This window comes from Syngnathoides biaculeatus, chromosome 16, assembly GCF_019802595.1.
Source record: "Syngnathoides biaculeatus isolate LvHL_M chromosome 16, ASM1980259v1, whole genome shotgun sequence".
In the NCBI taxonomy this organism is placed as follows: Eukaryota; Metazoa; Chordata; class Actinopteri; order Syngnathiformes; family Syngnathidae; genus Syngnathoides; species Syngnathoides biaculeatus.
Genome location: NC_084655.1, coordinates 1,126,295 through 1,146,389, shown reverse-complemented (window position 1 = coordinate 1,146,389; position 20,095 = coordinate 1,126,295). Strand labels below are relative to the sequence as shown.

At 42.2% G+C, this 20,095-nt stretch overlaps 1 protein-coding gene across 2 annotated transcripts; it reads right to left on the bottom strand.

Moving 5' to 3' along the window:
* Positions 1-202: 202 nt before the first annotated feature.
* rpl23 (ribosomal protein L23) lies at positions 203-17,371 on the bottom strand. 2 transcript variants are annotated; one of them, XM_061845224.1, is made up of 5 exons: positions 17,230-17,369; positions 15,889-15,972; positions 11,120-11,248; positions 4,444-4,557; positions 203-332 (listed from the first exon to the last, which is right to left on the bottom strand). In XM_061845224.1, exons 1-5 carry the CDS (start codon positions 17,240-17,242, stop codon positions 250-252), a joined length of 423 nt encoding a protein of 140 aa, XP_061701208.1. In that variant the 5' UTR covers positions 17,243-17,369; the 3' UTR covers positions 203-249. The 2 variants fall into 2 exon arrangements, with proteins under 2 accessions (XP_061701208.1, XP_061701209.1); XM_061845225.1 differs by lacking the exon at positions 203-332 and adding an exon at positions 769-916 and having other exon boundaries at positions 17,230-17,371.
* Between the last annotated feature and the right edge of the window lie 2,724 nt (positions 17,372-20,095).

Genomic DNA, 20,095 nt, shown 5'->3' with positions numbered 1-20,095 from the left:
AACTAATACCTGGATTAACTTTAGGTAATTTTCCCTCAGTTTTCCAGAGCAATTTTCATGAAAATTTAAAAATACGGAATTCCGGGAAAATCCAGAGGACTTTCATCACTGTACTTGTATAACAATCTAGCATTTCAGAGACCCAATCACTCTTGAGAAGTAGGCGATATGGAGGGGGGGAATCTTTAACATTGTTAAAGAGTCATTTTTCAAATTTATTTTTATTGAAACTGAAGTGTTGAAGTAGGTTCAGGCAATGCTACCAGCATTGGAGGCAATCCTGGGCCAAAGATCAGCACACTCCTTGGCTACTGGACCAGTGATTGCAGAACCTGAGGACATAAAAAAATAAATAATTCACTTATCACTTGTGTTGAGCACTTAAGTACCAGTTCAAAAATTTCCAAAGGGATCACATATGCCACTTAAATATATTTCTAATTATTGTACAACCCTCATGAGATTAGAAACCGAACAGTGGCTATAAAACTTTTTCAGTACAAGTTACATGTGCTACATGGTGCACTTCATATGCCACATCACTCCACATACACTGCTATACACCTGACTGAAACTCTCCAAAAACATCCTTCTGTCAACAATTTTTAATCAAGTGTAATGCAACCACAACACTGCCGGATCATATGTTGAAGTATTGGCTCTAATCCATCTGAAACCCCAAAATGCCATACAACACCCCAAACCAGATATGATGGTAAAATTAGAGGTCCCGAGCTTGCTACAGAGATGAAAGTGGACTTTCCTGAAATATAAATGCGACCACCAAAGGAGCGAAGTCCTGCTAATGCGACCACCAATGGAGCGAAGTCCTGCTAGGAGGTCCGGGGGGCATGCCCCGCCGTAATTTTTTTTTTTTTTTTTTTAAATGGATGGCTGTGGTGCATTCTCGCGGTATCTGTGAACAAAATTCAGACAAAAATAAAAAGTAAAATTTTAAGTCCTGACCCCAAAAAAAATTGGGCATAAGTTCCCCAAGGGCCAGGCCCAGATTTTTTTGCCCCCTACTATTGCTGAGCACAAAATTACATTTGTCATTAAAATATGCCATCTTACCTCAAAACAAATGAAGTGAAATATTCAGTAAAAAGACATCTAAAATTGTCCTTTTCCCCACATTATACATATAGTATAGATATCAAATATACACGAAAATATATGCTAGAATTTCTACACTGTACAGCAAAACGTGTAAGAAGATCTGTAGTAATTAATGTTTAGGTCTCAAACTTGTTACGTCGCATTGTACCGATACTCAACCAGATTGCTCACTATCTTAGATATACATCTAGTAATAATGGTATAATGAGTTGCCTTTAATATTTTGAGATTCCATTTACTCAGAAACAGCCAACCGTGGACCAGCTCTACAACCTGCACAAAGAAAGGTGGACGGGAGTTAGCCCAACCAGTCTACGTGGTGCTTTGTGGACTTTGAAAAGTCCCTTGGGGAGTCCAGTGGTGAGTTTCTTCGGGAGTTAGGGTTAGGGTACCGAACCCGCTGATTAGGGTCGGTCACTGAACAACTAGTGTCAGAGTTTGGTCCACATATCTAGTAGTAAGTCTGGACTCACTTAAGGGTGCCCTTTGTTACAGATTCTGTTGATAACTTTTAAGGGCAGAACCTCAAGACCAGAACTAATTTATATAAAATCATGTAAATAAAGGTAATTCCCTCTTAAATCATAAAGTCACTATGACAGATTTGAAAAATGTACAGGTGTGGTCTGTCATGCTCGCAGATATAAAGTTACGGGTGTGATTAGGGATGGAATCTCAAGACCTTAAAATAATTTACTGAGTTGTTATACCCAAGTATGTAGTTACCTAATACCATAATCATTTGACACTGCATATTTTTCAAGAGGTCAAATTCAAATTTTAAAACTAAATATTCATATAATGTATATAGTTTATAGTCTTGCGTAATTTAAGGCGGTATCTATTGTCAATCCATTGATGAAACTTTGCGAGTAGATCTATATCTTCCTAAAGCATGTAGAGGAGAAAAGTTTTCAACTTCAAGATAACCCAGTACTACGGGAGAAAATCACCTTTCGCATTTAGACATATGGAAAGACCAGCCTAACGTTCTAACTTAGTCAAATTAAATCACAATCTATTACTTATTATAGTTAAGATACTGAAACATTGCCTGTGTTATATCCCAGAAATGTTTTCAGTGTAACTGAATTTCCTTTGAGCTGGCTCAAGATGTTGATGACTTTTGACATAAATGCGCTTGCAGTATGTGAAGAAGTTCGGAACATGTGCTTTTGGTATAACTTCCGAACATGCTCAGTACACTTAACTTGCATTTCCTGTTTCCGGGTGAATAGTGATTGTTAAGAATCAGGCTTCTTTTGTTACCAACATTTATGAATTAAACCCGTAAATTAATGTCAAGACCAACGTTCCCTTGAATTTTTTAACATGTCTGAGCAAACACACTAAGCCCGGGAGCACTCCCTTTGACCACTCTAAGCAATATCAGCGGTATGCACTGTGGTCAGTTCAGTGTCATCCATGGAAGCTACATGGCTCATTCAAAGATTCAGAGTTACATTACATTACATTTACATTCCCATCAGAACATTAAGAAAAAAATTGTTTTGCAAACTTACAATGAAAATGTCGACAAAAAAAACCATTGCTAACCAAACCAACTATGAACTATAAATTTGAAAGGTTACTTCCAACTTGTTTCATTTTTTTTTAAACAGACAATGTTTTTGTCCTGTTTTTCTTGGTGTAAAACTGAATTGCAGAATATCTTTAACAATGCAAGTTGAAAGCTGAATGATGCTCCCAAACAATTTTAAGGTTATGTTGCCTCCTATATTTAAAATACAGCATTAGCTTTTTGTGCACTGTATTGTCTGTGCTTTCATACTCAGTCAGGCTCTGCCAAAGTGGAATTTTAACATTGTACTGTGGCTTCAGACCAGAACATTTTTTTACTCAAAAAAAAAAAAAAAAACTCATCCAGATTCAATTTTTTCCTCTATTATTCACATACCTCGACCTTCTTTAGTGCAACAGCACATTTTTTTTTACTTTTACCATTATTATCGTTCAGAGTAAACATAAGCAGCATTTCTAACTCTTTTGGTTCTACGTTGCCCAGTTTCTAACTAAAGCACAGGCGGGAGGACAGTGTTTGTAATTATGAGTGTACCGCTTTAAGAGCCAGGGGAGGGTGGTGTCGGGTAAACAAGGAAGTAGAAGAAGGCTGAGGAGCAGACCATGTACTTCTGTTTAAAAAAAAAAAAAAAAAAAAAAAAAAAAAAAAAAAAAGACACCAGGATGTGGTTTACTGTGCTGGATCGGTGTTCATGTGCGCTGAGAATGTGCAATTGCATTGGTCAAAACTACACAAAATAGACATCTTTCAATACCTATGTATTTCTACGTAACAAATTTGACACGCATGACTTTTTGAGCTCAACTGTGCAAATTTGAGTGTGATGGCATGATTGCGCTCATCAAATCACAGTGACTCCTGTGACTTATCCACAAATTTGAGAAAGTCTGGAAAAGGTAACAAACCCATTTCCAAGGCTTAGGGGCTCCAGCAACCAATGTCAACGGAATTACCCACAAATTGAGAAAACTGGGAACAGTGACGAACATTCCCAGGAGTGGACAACCAATGAAAATTATTCCAAGAGTAAGATGACAACTCATCCAGGAGGGGACAAAAGAACGTTGAAAAACATCTAAAGATCTGCAGGCGTCGATGGCCTGTGTTAAGGATATGAGGAAGCCAACACGATAAGATAATGGCTTTGGAAGCTGCTGATAGGTTAACTGACAACGTGTAACCACACGTGTGGATGTATTTAAAGCCGCGGGTCAAACATTTTGCTTCTGTTTGAAATCATAGGAAAATCAAATGAGAAAGAGAAAGAATTGCAGAGCTCCTGAAGTCTGGCTCATCCTTGGGTGCAATTTCCAGATGCTGGAGAGCACGTTTATTTGTTCAAACGATTACGATCAAGTATAATCAAGGGAATGTCCAGCCATCACAGCACTCAAGAAGGGGCGGGGAATCCGCTACATCCTTCTTTCGGACACCAAATTCATCTTCCTTCACTATAGCCATCAAACTTTTCTCCTTCTTTAACTTGTAAGTGCAGTAGCCTATTTGATGTAAATTTCACCCAGTCTATATTTTTAGGTCTGAAGTTTGGCAAAATTACTGATTGTTTAGAATCATATTTTAACTTTTCAAAATATGATTACCCTGTATTTACACTCTCTCTCTGACGTGTCAAAACAATCGAAGTCCCCTCTCACAGACTGTCAACTTCAATAGTCTCTGCAAACCTCAATAACTATCGAGTCATAATTTAAATTAGGGGAGGAAAAAATTGTGATCAAGTTAGTCCGTATCACCAGCACTAATCAAAACTATGAACTTACCTTTCATTTCTCCTTTGTTATTCACAATGACACCGGCATTGTCCTCAAAGTACAGAAAGACTCCATCTTTTCTCCGATAGGACTTCCGCTGTCTGATTACGACTGCAGGGTGCACTATGGAGAGGGGACATCGTTAGTGCAACGGTTGAGAATGGGAAATTCAATTCACAAAATATGCGAATTTTGAAAGTTGGCAAGTGTAATGGGTAAAGTTTATCAGATGTTGCAGTTACCCAATTTCTATTTAAAAACAACCTCAAATGAGATTTCTTTTGCTTTCCAGATTTTCAGGCCAAAATTGGGAATCGCCACAAAGTTCTTGTTTGGAAGAAGTATATACGTCATAAAACACTACTTGTGGCTACCATACAGCATCAAATGCATTAGAAGGCTAAAAGATACTTTCAGCTTTGTCATGAGGCACAGTACAGTCAGAAGAAAAAATATGGAAATAGTCATTGAATATTAGCTATATACACACACACACACACACACACACACACACACACACACACACACACGGTTAATTTTTTTAATTTGGGGGTATTCTGTCCTGACTTACACTGACTTTTTGTCTATGTTTATCGGGGAAATTATGTCCTACTCAACCCACAACAACTTTGGAAGAAAATGAGGGGTAAATAGTTATGTTCAGTTATGAGTTATGTTCAGTTGGAGTTTAACTTGTGTAAGTTATAGAAGTTATGTCTTCCATCCCAGATAAGTTCCTTGTGAAATCAGTTAACGTAGTTCCCAAGCGGCTTGAGAAACTGGTGGCTAATCCTGGCGCCCATATTAAATTTGAAATAAAACCATTTTTGTAAGAATTATAGTTCAGAAATAAATTACATTTACTCAGAAACAGCCAACCGTGGACCAGCTCTACAACCTGCACAAAGAAAGGTGGACGGGAGTTACCCCAAACAGTCTACGTCAGGGGTGTCAAACATACGGCCCGCGGGAAAAATGGACGTTCTTATATGTTCACGGAGGTGAATGGGAAACCCGTGTGCCTGGTTGTGCCAGCAGCAAGTTTCGGTGCTTAAAGAATACAATATTCGGCGCCATTACGAAACTCAGCATGGTGAAAAATACAACAGTTTGCATGGAGAATTGAGAAAACAGAAGGTAAATGAAATGATGGCGCGTCTGAAGAAACAGCAATCTGTTTTCACCCGGAGCCGAGAAGCCAGTGATGCTGCGGTGAAAGCCAGCTACCTAATTGCGAGCCAAATAGCAATGGCATCAAAGCCATACAGTGAGAGAGTTCATCAAAAACTGCTTGCTGACGGCTGCTGAAATTGTGTGTCCTGAGAAGCGACATGCTTTCGCCAATATAAGCTTGACAAGAAATACCGTGGCAGACAGGATTTCGGAACTCTGCAGATTTGGACCAACTAAAACGCAAAGTGGGGCCATTTGTGGCATTTTCTGTTGCGATTGATGAGAGTACTGATATCACGGATGTCGCTCAACTGGCCATATTCATTCGTGGAGTTGACAAGACTTTGAATGTCACAGAGGAGTTTCTCGAGCTGATGCCGATGATCGACACCACAACAGCTGAGGACATTTTCAGCTCCGTCGTTGGAGCGCTGGACAGAGTCAGAGCGGACTGGTCACGCGCCGTAAGCCTGGCTACTGATGGTGCGCCATCAATGATCGGTAAAAAGGCAGGTGTTGTGACAAAGTTCAGAGATAAAGTACAAGGCGCAAATGGGGGAGGTAATTTTTGGACATTTCATTGCATTTTGCATCAGGAGGCATTATGCAGCAAATCGCTAAGAATGGATCACGTCATGGAGGTGGTTGTCCGAACTGTTAATTTCATCCGAGCCAGAGGTCTCAATCATCGTCAATTTGACAGCTTTCTCAGTGACTGTAACATTATCCATGGTGTGCCTTATCACACGAACGTACGATGGTTAAGCAGAGGTGCTGTGCTAAAGCGCTTCTTTGATTTACGTGATGAAATCAGACATTTCATGGAGAAAAAAGGTAAACCTGTTAAGGAATTACAGTGCCATCTGTGGCTGCAGGACCTTGCGTTTATGGTTGACATCACTGAGCACTTGAATATTCTTAAAATGTTGCAGGGACGCAAAACAATCGTAACAGTATTATGACAGCATACGTGCATTCAAGTTAAAGCTCGGATTATGGGAGACGCAGGTGGCAAGCGGTGACCCTGCTCATTTTCCCTGTTTAAAAGATATGTGCGCAGCAAGCGTTAATTCTGACGTGAAACGGTACAAAGAGATTTCAGGGCTGTTGGAGTTTGAGAAAAGATTTCAGGTTTTTAGCGAACTCGAAAGAGATTTTGCAGTTTTTCGCTCACCATTCACAGTCAAAGCTTCTGATTTGCCCGTTGCCATGCAACTTGAAATCATTGATTTGCAGTGTGATGTAGAACTGAAAGACACATTTGCCTCTGTAAGCTTGGAGACATTTTACAAGTACCTCCTACCAGGCTATCCCGCATTGACAGCACTAGCTGCTAAAACATTGTCCATGTTTGGGACAACCTACCTTTGTGAGCAAGTTTTGTCACTAATGAACATTAATAAAACAAAGCTGCGCTCAAAGCTCACACATAAGCATTTGAATGAGATTCTGAAATTGGCTGCTTCTCAGGACATGATGCCTCATATTGATGCACTTGTGCAAGATAAACGATGTTAAGTTTCAAGGGCAAATTCCAAGCAAGACGAATAATTGCTGTGAAAGTTATTCATTTGTTCAAATTGCTTTCCAGATGTTGAAAAACAGTGTTTTTAAGTTCCACAAGGCTGGTAGTAAATGTTTTTGGAACATTGTTACTATTTCTGTGATCAGTTTTATGTACAACACACTTAAATATATGTTTAACTGTGTAAAAGTGTTGTTGAAATTGCACATACTTTATGTTCTTATGTTATTCTCTTGTTCATAATATATTGTTCATAATGTAAAAGGAAAATTGTTAATAAACATTTTGATAATTTACTCATTCTTTGCACTAATTATTAGTATTAGTGACTAATACAAAGGAAAAAAGTGGGCTTATTGTTAGTTTTATGTAATTTTGCAATGAGTTTACTGGTCCGGCCCGCTTGATCTCAAATTAAGCTGTATTCGGCCCGCAGACCAAAGGGAGTTTGACACCCCTGGTCTACGTGGTGCTTTGTGGACTTGGAAAAGTCCCTTGGGGAGTCCTGTGGTGGGTTTCTTCGGGAGTATGGGGTACCGAACCCGCTGATTCAAGTCGGTCACTGAACGACCAGTGTCAGAGTTTGGTCCACATATCCGGTAGTAAGTTTGGATTCACTTAAGGATGCACTTTGTCACTGATTCGGTTCATAACTTTTATGGGCAGAACCTCAAGACACAACTGAGGAATAGAGGGCATCTTGTTTGTATTGCATCTCAGTATTTCATCTCTGGTTTTTCAAGATGATGTGGTTCTGTTGGCTTCATCAAGCCGATTTCCAACACTCACTGGAGCGATTCGCAGTAGAGTGTGAAGCGGCTGGGATGAGAATCAACGGCTTCAAATTTGAGACCTTGGTCCTCAGTCAGAAAAGGGTGGCGTGCCCTCTCCAGGTCAGGGATGAGATCATGGCCTAAGTCGAGGAGTTCAAGTATCTTGGGGTCTTCATCACAAATGAGGGAAGAATGGAGCGGGAGATCGCCAGGCGGATCGGTGCAGCATTAAGCAGTGTTGCAGACATTTTATCGGTCCGATGTGGTAAAGACGAAGCTAAGTCGGAAGGCAAAGCTCTCAATTTCCCAGTCCATCTATGTTCCTACCTTAACCTATGGTCACGAGCTGTGCATCATGACCGAAAGAACAAGATCCCGGATGCAAGCGGGCGAAATGAGTTTCCTCCACAGGCTGTTTGGGCTCTCCCTTAGAGATAGGGTGAGAACTTTGGGCATTTGGAAGGGACTCAAGTGTCAAGCCGCTGCTTCTCCGCATTGAGAGGAGCCAGATGAGGTGGCTGAGGCATCTGACAACATCCCAAACACCTTCGTAGTGCTGGCTTGGAAACGCCGTCGGGATCCCTCTGGAAGAGCTGGATGAAGTGGCAAAGGAAAGGGAAGTCTGGGCATCCCTACTAAAGCTTTGCCCCGCGCGACCTGATCTGGAAAAGCAGTACAAGATGGCTGTAGCTCGTTGGCGTCACAGTTCTGAGGACCTGGGTTCAATCCCAGCCCTACCCTGTGTGGAGTTTGCATGTTCTACCCGTGTCTGCATGGGTTTTCTCCAGGCACCCTCCCACATTCCAAAAACACGCAATGTTAATTGGACACTCTAAATTGCCCCTACGTGTGATTGTGAGTGCGGCCGTTTGTCTCAATGAGTTCAGGGTGTACCCTGCCTTCTGCTTGTTGACAGCTGGGATAGGCTCTAGCGCTCCCGCGACCCTGGTGAAGATAAGCGGCTGAGAATATGGATGGATGTTTATCAATAATTTGAGCTATGTACAAAAACTACTCCTAGTTACGCATTTTGGGGTTATGTACAAAAATTTTCTATCCATCCAACCTCAGTTACACCATAAGCACCTAAGTGAGGAATGTTAATTATGTACTGCAATAAAAATTTTACCGTGCAGCATAAGGTTTTGAGATTTAACTAGACAATTGTACTGTTGTCCTAAGTATGCAACAGTCACTCATATTTGACAAGCGCGACTGTCCTTACACGCCCCCGTACTTGCACATCTGCATCGTCGAGGACGAAAAATCACGCGCGTAAAATTTGTTACAAGTACAAAAAATAGATATCGAAAGACGTCACTTATTTTGTGTAGTCTTGACATTAATTTACATGCTTCTTTCATAAACCTTAACTTAACAAGCTTGCTCCAAAACAACCAGTCTTCACCCGGAAACAGGAAATGCAAGTTAGCTGTACTGAGCATGTACGGAAGTTCGGCCAAGAGCCCATGTTCAGAGCTGCTTCATGTACTGCGAGCGCATTTACGCCGAAAGTCATCCACATAATGAGCCATGTCAATGGAAATTCAGTTACATCATTCCGTCGATCGCGAAGCCATGCAACGCCCACCCCACCACCAAAAAATAGGTTAGGCTATCATCTACCTCGTCGCTTGACTAAGGTCTGGCCATTGTCGACCGCATGCTAATCAAGACGTGTTCGAGCAAGCCGGCCTCATATTTACGGCAATCCCACGATGCGTGCTCGCCTCCCCCCCACCCCAAAACAATACATCATAATTGCAGACAGGAATGTTTGTTACAATGTATCGCCAGCTTGTTGCCACTAACGCTGATTATGTTCAACTAAACTTTCAGCATTTTCAAAACATTGCGGGTACAGACAATTTGTTCATTCCTTGACAGGCCAGTGCATTTAACTTCTCTTCAGATAAAGTTTGTCAGATCAAGAATTTTATTGATTAATTTTAAATATTGCCTAGTATCATGTTCTACCAACATGAGCTGAAATTGGAAATGATCATTTGAGTTTGTAATTTTAGTGTTCTCAGGTGTCAAACTCAAGGTTCTGGGGGCAGATTTGGCCCACCCCATGATTTAATGTGACCCGCAAATCCGTGATTCTTCTGAAAATTTTTGAAAAAAATGGGTGGCTATGGTGCATTCTGGCAATATCTGTCAACAAAATTCAGACAAAAATTGAAAGTAAAATTTCTAAGTCCTGACCAAAAAAAAAAAAAAAAAAAAAAAAAATTGGGCAGTCAAGAAATAAACACTGTCTATACTCGCAATGTTTTGAAGATGCTGAAAGTTTCGTTCAAGTTAATCGGCGTTCATGGCAACAAACTAGCGATACATTGGAATAAACACTCCCGTCGGCAATCGTGACGTATTGTTGGGTGGTGTGGGGGGGGGGGGTCACGCACTCCGGGACTGCCGTAAATAAGAGGCTGGCTTGCAAGAACGCGCTCGACGTATTGGCCACACCTGAATCAAGCGACTAGGTGGATGATAGTCATGTTTTTTTGTTTTTCTGTTTGATGCCGTCACACTGCCCTGCAATCGACGCAATGAGCACCCCTGGTGTAACTGAATTTCCTTTGACATGCCTCATGGTGTTGATGACTGTCGACATGAATGCGCTTGCTTAACGTGAAGCAGTCTGAATATGCGCTTACATGCTCCGTAGGGTTAACTTGCATTTCCTGTTTCCGGGTGAATACCGGTTGTTTTGGAGCAGGGTCATTCAGTTAACGTTTATGAAATAAACAAGTAAATTAATGTCAAGACCACACAAAATAAGCGACGAGGGGAAGGGCGTTACTGTTACTAGTGTTAGTGCCTCAACATGGCTACGCTCATGAAAGCAGAACAACGAACTCAAACGCATGTTCGTTTAATGTTGTCAACTAATATCCGGATTAATTTTGGACAATTTTTCCTCAATTTTCCGGAGCAATTTTCACGAAATTAAAAAATCCGGAGGACTTTAATCAGTTTCATGTATAAATATAATGAGGCAATTCAAGATTTCTGTTTTCACCATAACGGCCCTCTAAGAGAAATCGTAACTACAATGAGACTCGTTACAAAAATTAGTTTATGCCAATAAATACCTGCAGATAAAGCATTCTGAATTTGAACAATTCACAGGTCATACAGGATGAATGTTGTAATGGTTGGTACTTATTTCTAAAGTCCAGTCCTCTAAAGTCAGTCCAATTTAACTTACCCTTTTTCCTGAGCTCAGGTTTGCCCTTCTTGACTGTTGCCATCACCATGTCACCTACTCCAGCAGCAGGCAGACGGTTCAGACGCCCTTTGATGCCCTTCACAGAGATGATGTAAAGGTTCTTGGCACCTAACCAAGGTCAGAATCAAATTGGAAATTTTATGGGGCATGACAAACCTAAAATAGTAAAAACAATGCTGCGCTTGGGTTCAAATTTTGTCTATGCTCATGATGATCATCCTCATTTTATCAGATATATTGTCTCATCACAGATTGAGATAATTCAGTCACAAACTGTCACTGTCATCTCACCCAGTGACGAAATCACTATGCCCTTCATCGACAACTCACCCAGTCACAAAACAGACAGAGCAAGTGCTTTTTTGAAGGGGTGATGTGTTCACTTTCTATCATTCTATACAAGGTTCTGACAAATCCACTTTTTTTTGCAGGTTATACCCATTAATAACATCTGGATTTCATAAATGGGTATCAACAAGAGCAGACAAAGTGGGTATCAACAAGAGCAGACAAAGTGGGTATCAACAAGAGCAGACAAAGTGGGGATGCCTCACCAATAAATAAGTAATTTTTTAGTGACGCAAGTTTCATTCATGATATCAGGAGGCAACTTCTGGCCACACAGACGTGACATCGATGTATTTGGATATTCCCCGATCAAGTAGAACCCTCACAGTTTTTTTATACCTCAGAAGGTAAAACGTCAAAAAGATGTTAGATATTCACCTGCTCTGCTCCCACTGACCAGTCAATTCATAATTAGGTTCATACAAAATCCCATTTTACAGGGTTCATATTCAGTCTGACCAAAAAAAAAATTAAGGGCTTTTTAGGGGCATTCTCAGGGGCTGACACGGAAAAAAATCAGAGCCATTGTGGGAAATCAAGAGTAAGGAAACAAGACTCACCCAATGGTGCCATCAACCGTTCTTGGTTCATCAAATGTTCCAGTACCGCAGTACCTGTGACAGTGATCACCTGTCGCCCCTTGTGGTAGTTCTCATTGATATGACCATTGTCAATGTCTTCAGATAACAGTCTACAGAAAAACAGATTCCAACTACAATTGCAACTATATACACAAATGTCTTCTACTGATGTCCGTCTCAGCACCCCTACTCTAGCTCCTTGAGCCTACCCAGTGCCTCCTCTATTTGTTGTTCCAGAGGTGCCAAAGTGGCTCTCTTGTCCTTTGCTCTGCCTCCGAGTGCATTGGCCTCGGTGATAAAACTCAGATTCCTCTTTTCTTCTGCCTACTCACACAGCCTGTCAGCCTTCTCAATAAGCATAGATATGTCAGTATCTATTCTGGCTTTTTTGGCTTTGAGGCAGTAGAGATGAAAAGTGGGCAGCGGTGCCAAATGTAGCCAGGTACGAAGTTTTCCTTTCTCCACAGTGGTAGTTTTTAGCAATGTCATTGTCTGGGAACATGACTGCAAACACTTTTGATTTATTTTCACAAGATTTGTAACTGTAATTGCTGCAGATCAATTTTAAAGTCCACATGATCTCTGGCTTTAACGAGTCCGTCTTCGTGTATTGAACTACGTTCATAAAGCCTGGCTTCTGGCTGGTTGAAGTCGATGGCTGGACAACTGTAGGTGCGCATGCACTGCTAGTACCACTGCCTGAAGTTGATGCTTCACTATCTTGATATTTTAGAAACAGATTCATACCAACGCAAGATGAGTCTTTGCCAAATCAGCGTGTCTCCTGTTTTTCCGGTGCGACTCCAGCGCTTTGACGCCGATCTTTTCAAGCTGGTAACTCTGCTTGCACAGATGGCAGTAAAACATGTGCCGATCTTTTGGATCTCGACGAACCCAGCTCCCAAACTCCTTACTTTCAACCCAAGCTTCTTGAAAAATGCACTTCCCCGTGATACAAGTTGGATCGATGAAAGAACCACGCTACGTCGGAACGTAGACGAAGTGAAATGCCTACTCACGGAAACAAACAATGGAATATCGACAAGATAGCGACTACTTGTCAACACGGTGACTTCCGTTGACAATTTCCGGCTGTTTTGGACGCCAGACGGATCGTTTTTTTTTTTTTTTAATTAAAGAAAAAATTTTAGGGAGAATTTTGGCGGTAGACATCCTCCCTTTGAATTTTTTTTTTTTTTTATTTAAGGCCTTTTTAGGGGCTTGAACGGTTTTCGCGGATTTTTAGGAGCCCCTAAATCAGGGGTGTCCAAACTTTTTGCAAAGAGGGCCAGATTTGGTAAGGTGAAAATGTGTGGGGGCCGACTATTTAGCCTGACATTCTTTGAACCATTAACATTAAATACAAATTAAGTTTTGGGGATTTTTTTTAATTTAATTACAAATGGCATACTTTTACTTTTACATTTTTTTTTACATTTAGGTTTTTACCGAAATCACAAACCACAAAATGTGAAGGGTGATACTGGGATCTTGACTGCAGTATGTAGTCCATGTCTGGCTCAAGAGCAGTGGTTTTGATGCGCAAGACGTCACGCAGGTGAGAGTCACTCAGTCTCGTCCTCATGCGGCTCTTGTTAATGTTCATAACGGAGAATGTCTTCTCGCACATGTATGTGGAGCCAAACAAGCTCAGCATTTTCTTAGCAAATGTCCGAATTGCTTGGAACCTGCCTTCATCCAGCTGGCGGTAGAAGTTGACAAGAGGGAGCTGTTGGTGCCGACTGCGATGCTCGGCGTCACACTGCAGCTCAATGAGCTCCAGTTGCAGGTGGTCTGGAGCGTCATCAGGGTCCACGGAGAAAGGAGAGGAAAAAAGCGTGCTCTCCTTTTCAATAGCTGCAAAGTCCCGAAAGCGCTGCTGAAACTCCTCAACCAGAGATGAGATGTCTGCTGCATACTTTGTCATTTGCGCACTGATATTGATCTGTGGGAAACTGGTCACAATTTCCTGCAGCGACGGGAAATGTGCGGTATTGGGCTGCGCCTGTGACAGGTGTCTTTGGAAAAGTAGCAGCTTGGTCCGAAAGGCTTTGATGTGTGAATACAGTTGGCTTACCACTGCATTTTGCCCTTGAAGGCTTGTGTTCAGCGCATTCAGATGTCGCGTTATGTCAACTAAAAATCCCAAATCAGCCAGCCAAACAGGATCATTTAATTGTGGCATGGGTTGTCCCTTTTTAGTCAAGAATTGTCCAATTTCCTCCCTGAGAGAGAAGAAGCGCTGCAGCGCAGACCCCCGACTGAGCCACCTTACGTCGGTGTGATACAAAACATCTCCGTATTCAGCCTGGATGTCGAGAAGAAACTGTTGAAACTGGCGGTGGCACAGCGCTTTGGAGCGAATATAATTAATAGTCTTTATCACCGGTTTCATAACATTATCATATTTCATATATTTGGCACAGAGAAGTTCTTGATGAATAATACAGTGGAGTTTAATAGCGCTGCCTCCTTCTTCGCTGACTTTGTTACAGACAAGGCTTGATAATCCACTCCGCTCGCCAGCCATGGCAGGTGCGCCGTCCGTAATAATCCCGGTGACTTTATTCCACTGTAGTTTCATGTCATCTACGGTGGAACAAACAGAAACAAATAAATCCGTTCCTCTTGTTTGGCCCTTCAGACTCTGGAGGTCCAGAAGCTCTTCACTCACGTTCATGTCATTGTCCACTCCTCTTAAAAAGATCAGTAACTGAGCGGTGTCGGACGCATCCGTGCTTTCATCGCACGCTAACGAGAAAAAGTCAAACTCAGTTCCTTTTGCCTCTGTCTCTTAATATCTAATGAAACGTCTTCAATTCTCCGTACCACAGTATTACGAGCCAGGCAAATATTGGCAAACTCTTGCTTCTTCGCGGGACAAATTTTCTCAACCATTTTCATTACACAGTCTTTAATAAATTCACCCTCAGTGAAAGGTTTGCAGTGCTTTGCAATCAGCGTTGCCACTTCGTAGCTTGCCTTTGTGGCATTTTCATTTGACTCACGGACTCTTGTGAAAAAGCTTTGCTGTGCCGTTAAAACAGCTTCCAGTTGCTTCACTTTTTCACCGCGTTTGTTCCCAGTTAGCTTGTCGTAGCTAGCATGTTTCGTCTGGTAGTGCCTCTTGATGTTGAATTCCTTGAAAACAGCCACAGTCTCTTGGCAAATTAGGCAGACAGTTGTTTCGTATTTCAGTGAAAAAAATACTCAAATTTCCACTTGTCCTGGAAGCGGCGGCCCTCGCGGTCAACTTTCCTTTTTTTGTTTACAGACGCCATGTTAGAAATGGGCTGGGCTGAAACGATCACGCAAGGTCAAGGGTCACGGCGGCCAGAGTGCGGCCACAGGGCTACTGCCATCTTCTGGTGAAATGAAAAATATGAAAAATAGCTTTTTGTACACATGTATTTTATACTGTGGTCAACAGTGCTGGCGGGCCGCATATTATTGATTTCATGATAGAGGCCGCGGGCCGGTAAAAATTTGTCCACGGGCCGCAATTGGCCCGGAGGCCGGACTTTGGACATGTCTGCCCTAAATGCACCTTCGAAAATTTTGGGGGTTTTAGGGCCGCGTGCGAACCCTGTTATATCACAATCTCACAAATCCAATCATCTGCTGAGTAATAGAGGCATCCTTAGAAATCAGGATGAATATGACACTGGGAGATGGCAAACGTGTGGAACACAGAAAAGATTATCCTAAAATCCAATAACATCAGAAGAATCAGCATCCCTGAACAGATTTGGGTTCAATCTTGGGAGATGGCCGTGACCAGAAAATACGAACAATGATAATTAATTACTTCAAGCATACCAGTGTTGTCGGCACAGTTAATAACTGCTCCCACTGGAAGACCCAACGAGATTCGGAACTTTGCACCAGACGAACCCCCACGTCCTGTAAAAAGCAAGGATGAGAAAGACCAATTTGGAAAAACACTGAAAATATCTGTCGATGGGGGGTGGGGTCCTTGAGTTTCCTCCTGGATATTTTTTTGCTCCTATCGGTACAAAGAACACACTTTGCCGGGAATGTCCACTTGTTGTATGTGTTCGGTTAGACATGTTGATATCGTTTTCGGTCCTATCTGCACGGTTACACTTTTTTGATTCCAGCATCGTTGTTAATTGCCCTTGCTCTATCTTCGTCCTTTTTTTCTAACACTTTCACCATCGTAAAGCTTTGAACACACCGTCGCTCAGTTTGCGCTATCTCAGTCCCATGCGCCATTACTTCGCGAACTAACTAGTTAGACTGCGATTTCTGAGAACCGAGAACACATGTACATGGCGATGGTGAAACTCGATTAAACACTAACACGATTGGATCGTTATACTGTGTCACTCTGTTGTCCAATCAAGTAATCTGCCGCAAATAAGTTTTTTTTATGTCGCAAAATGCAAATATTTACACTACCGAGCAAGTTAGAACAGCATATAATAGTCGTGCTTGTGCTCGCACGAAGCTCAACCTACAGCTTGGAGCCCAACACAGAGAGGCAGGCGCATGATTACCCCTACCCTCCCCCCTAAATTTTCTCAACGGATTTGCGCTTATCTCGAGATTTGTCATTTTGGTCTGAACAATCGATCCGCGGGAAATTCTCATCACTGACGGTCAGACCCATCACGCAGTACATGACGGTCGGGTTGTCGCGTCGACAAGAGCCACATGTCCGACGTGCATATACGATGAATCCCACGTTTACGTCAGGACGGAGGATGCAGGGACAGTTGTGCACTCCGGTTTAACTCTGATTAGGGTTTTCATGGAGAAAATGTATTAATGTTTGGTTTGGCATAAGGCAATTGTCCACACCCGGTATCGACAGAAGCGATTTTCTCAAAAGCATCTACTGGTTAAGGTTACAAAAAAAATAGCAATTTCAGAATGGTGTCGCTATTTTATTTTCAGATACTCTTTACACAGCATAAAGCGCAGCACCGAGAACGCTTGTCTTCCGATATAATCGTAAAGGAGTTTGGCGCAAGGCCTAATATGCAATACGAACTTTACGAGAAAAAAAATTTAAAACGGAAATAAATGTAATTATATCTCATCAATACGATAATGATCATAACAACTACAAAGTATCATCTGAGAGGAAACAAAAACTAGCCGATGACTGCGGATTTTACAACGTGCTTCTCTTACCTCTCTTCGACATGGCTGGAAAAGAAAGAGGTCGAAAACCAAGGGGATTCTGGGAAATAAAGAATTTTACATCCGGGTTGTTTCAAGAACTGTCACATAGGTTCAAAATTAATAGATTTCCGACCGGAATGCCGCTGCCTGCATAACTAACGTGCTGTAAGAGCGGCCATATTGGAAAGGTTTGACGTTCCCATGGAGGAGTGTAGAATAATACGACTCAAGTAAAAGTAAAAAGTAGTCGTCAAATAGGATATGACCTCGAGTTGAAAGAGAAAGTTTGGAAAGAATTAGAGGAAGTAGTCCTGAGCATCCCAGAGAGCTAGATAGATAGATAGATAGATAGATAGATAGATAGATAGATAGATAGATAGATAGATAGATAGATAGATAGATAGATAGATAGAGAGAGAGAGAGAGAGAGAGAGAGAGAGAGAGTTGTGATTGGTGCAGATTTCAATGGACATGTTGGCGAAGGAAGCAGGGGTGATTAAGAAGTGATGGGTAACTACAGCATTCAGCAAAGGAACTTTGGGGGTCAGATGGTGGTGGACTTTGCAAAAAGGATGGAATTGGCAGTGGTAAACACTTATTTCCATAAGCGACAGGAACATAGAGTTACCTACAAGAGTGGAGGTAGGAGCACCCAGGTGGATTATATTTTGTGCAGACGATGTAATCTGAAGGAGGTTAGTGATTGTAAGGTTGTGGTTTGAGAGAGTTTAACTCGACAACATAGGATGGTGGTGTGTAGGATGACTGGTGGTGGGTAGGAAGATTAAGAAGGCAAAGGTAGCGCAGAGAATCAAGTGGTGAAAGTTGAGAAAGGAAGAATGTTGTGTGGAAAGGGGAGAAGGAGACTTGGTGGTGGAACCCCAAAATACAGGAAGTCACCAAAGGAAAAAGATTAGTGAAGTAGAAGTGGGACATGGAGAGGATTGAGGAGAGACAGAAGGAATACATTGAGATGCAACATAGGGCAGAGGTAGAGGTGGGAAAGGCTAAACAAGAGGCATATGACGACAGGTACACCAGGTTGGATACGAAAGAGGGAGAAAAGTATCACTATAGGTTGGCCAGACAGAGGAATAGAGATGGGAAGGATGTGCAGCAAGTAAAGGTAATTAAAGATAGCGATGGAAATATGTTGACTGGTGCCCGTAGTGTGCTAAGTGGATGGAAAGAGTACTTTGAGAAGTTAATGAATAAAGAGAATGGGAGAGAAGGTAGGATCGAAGAAGCAAGCGTGATTGACCAGGAAGTGGCAATGATTACTAAGGGGGAAGTCAGAAAAGCACCACAAAGGATGAAAAATGGAAAGGCAGTTGGTCCTGATGACATACCGGTAGAGGTATGGAAGCAATTTGGAGAGATGGCTGTGGAGTTTTTGACCAACTTATTCAACAGAATACTAGGAGAGAGAAGAAGAAGAATAGAGAAGATGCCAGAAGAATGGCAGAAAAGTGTGGTAGTCCCCATTTTTAAGAACAAAGGCGATGTTCAGAGCTGTGGAAACTATAGAGGAACAAAGATGATGGGCCCCACAGTGAAGTTATGGGTAAGAGTAGTGGAGGGTATACTCAGTACAGTAGTAAGTATCTGCGAGCAACAGTATGGTTTCCTACCAAGAAAGAGTACCACAGATGCATTATTTGCCTTGAGGATGCTCATGGAAAAGAACAAAGAAGGTCAGAAGGAGCTACATTTTGTCTTTGTAGAAAGCCTATAACAGAGTACCAAAAGAGGAACTGTGGTACTATGCGCAAGTCTTGTGTGGCAGATAAATATGTTAGAATAGTACAGGACATGTATGAGGGCAGCAGAACAGTGGTGAGATGTGCCGTTGGTGTGTCAGAAGAATTTAAGGTGGAGGTGGGACTTCATCAGGGATCTGCGCTGAGCCCTTTCCTGTTTGTTGTAGTAATGAATCGGCTGTGAAATGAGGTTAGACTGGAATCCCCTTGGACTATGATGCTCGCAGATGATATTGTGATCTGCAGTGAAAGCAGGGAGCAGGCGGAGGAACAATTAGAAAGATGGAGGCACACACTGGAAAGGGGAGGAATGAAGATTAGCTGAAGTAAAACAGAATATATGTGCATGAATGTGAGGGGCGGAGGAGGAGGAGTGAAGATCCAGGGAGAAGAGATAGCGAGAGTAGATGACTTCAAATGCTTGGGGTCAACAATACAGAGCAATGGAGAGTGTGGTAAAGAAGTGAAGAAACGAAACGATGTCCAACGTACAGTGTGACTCAGCGACACCTGGGAGGCGATCCCCCCCTGTCGACCTCAAGCAGATACTCCCGTACACTGGGAAGCGATGTCTCCATTCTGACCTCAGGAGTTTCCCTGCTGACCTTAAGCAGATACTCCTCAACACGAGGAGGCAATGTTCCCCATCTACTACATGCGGATACTCCCAAACGCCATAAACATGTCTTTATTGTTTTATTGTCCCTAATTAATTGCATATTCAGTCCAGCTGTTGGGTGTCAAACCTGACATTTACTTGGTCCTTTGAGCCGGATTCCAACATACCTGAAGATCCCAGCTCGACCTCCAGGAAAGACCATGGCCATGGCAACACAGACCCGTTAAGGGACTGGTTCTCGAGCTTTCAGACTCGGATCTGAAGGTTGACGGAAGTCCAAGGGGCAAGAAGACTGTCCAGCTGTTGGGTGTCAAACAGGCGGAAGGTGTTCAGTGTTCTATGCGACAGTCTCTGCTAGGGTGAAGTACAAAGTTTATAAAACAGTACTGAGGCCGGCCATGATGTACGGATTAGAGACGGTGGCACTAAAGAAACAACAGAAAGCAGAACTGGGGGTACCAGAAATGAAGATGTTGAGGTTCTCGCTTGGAGTGAA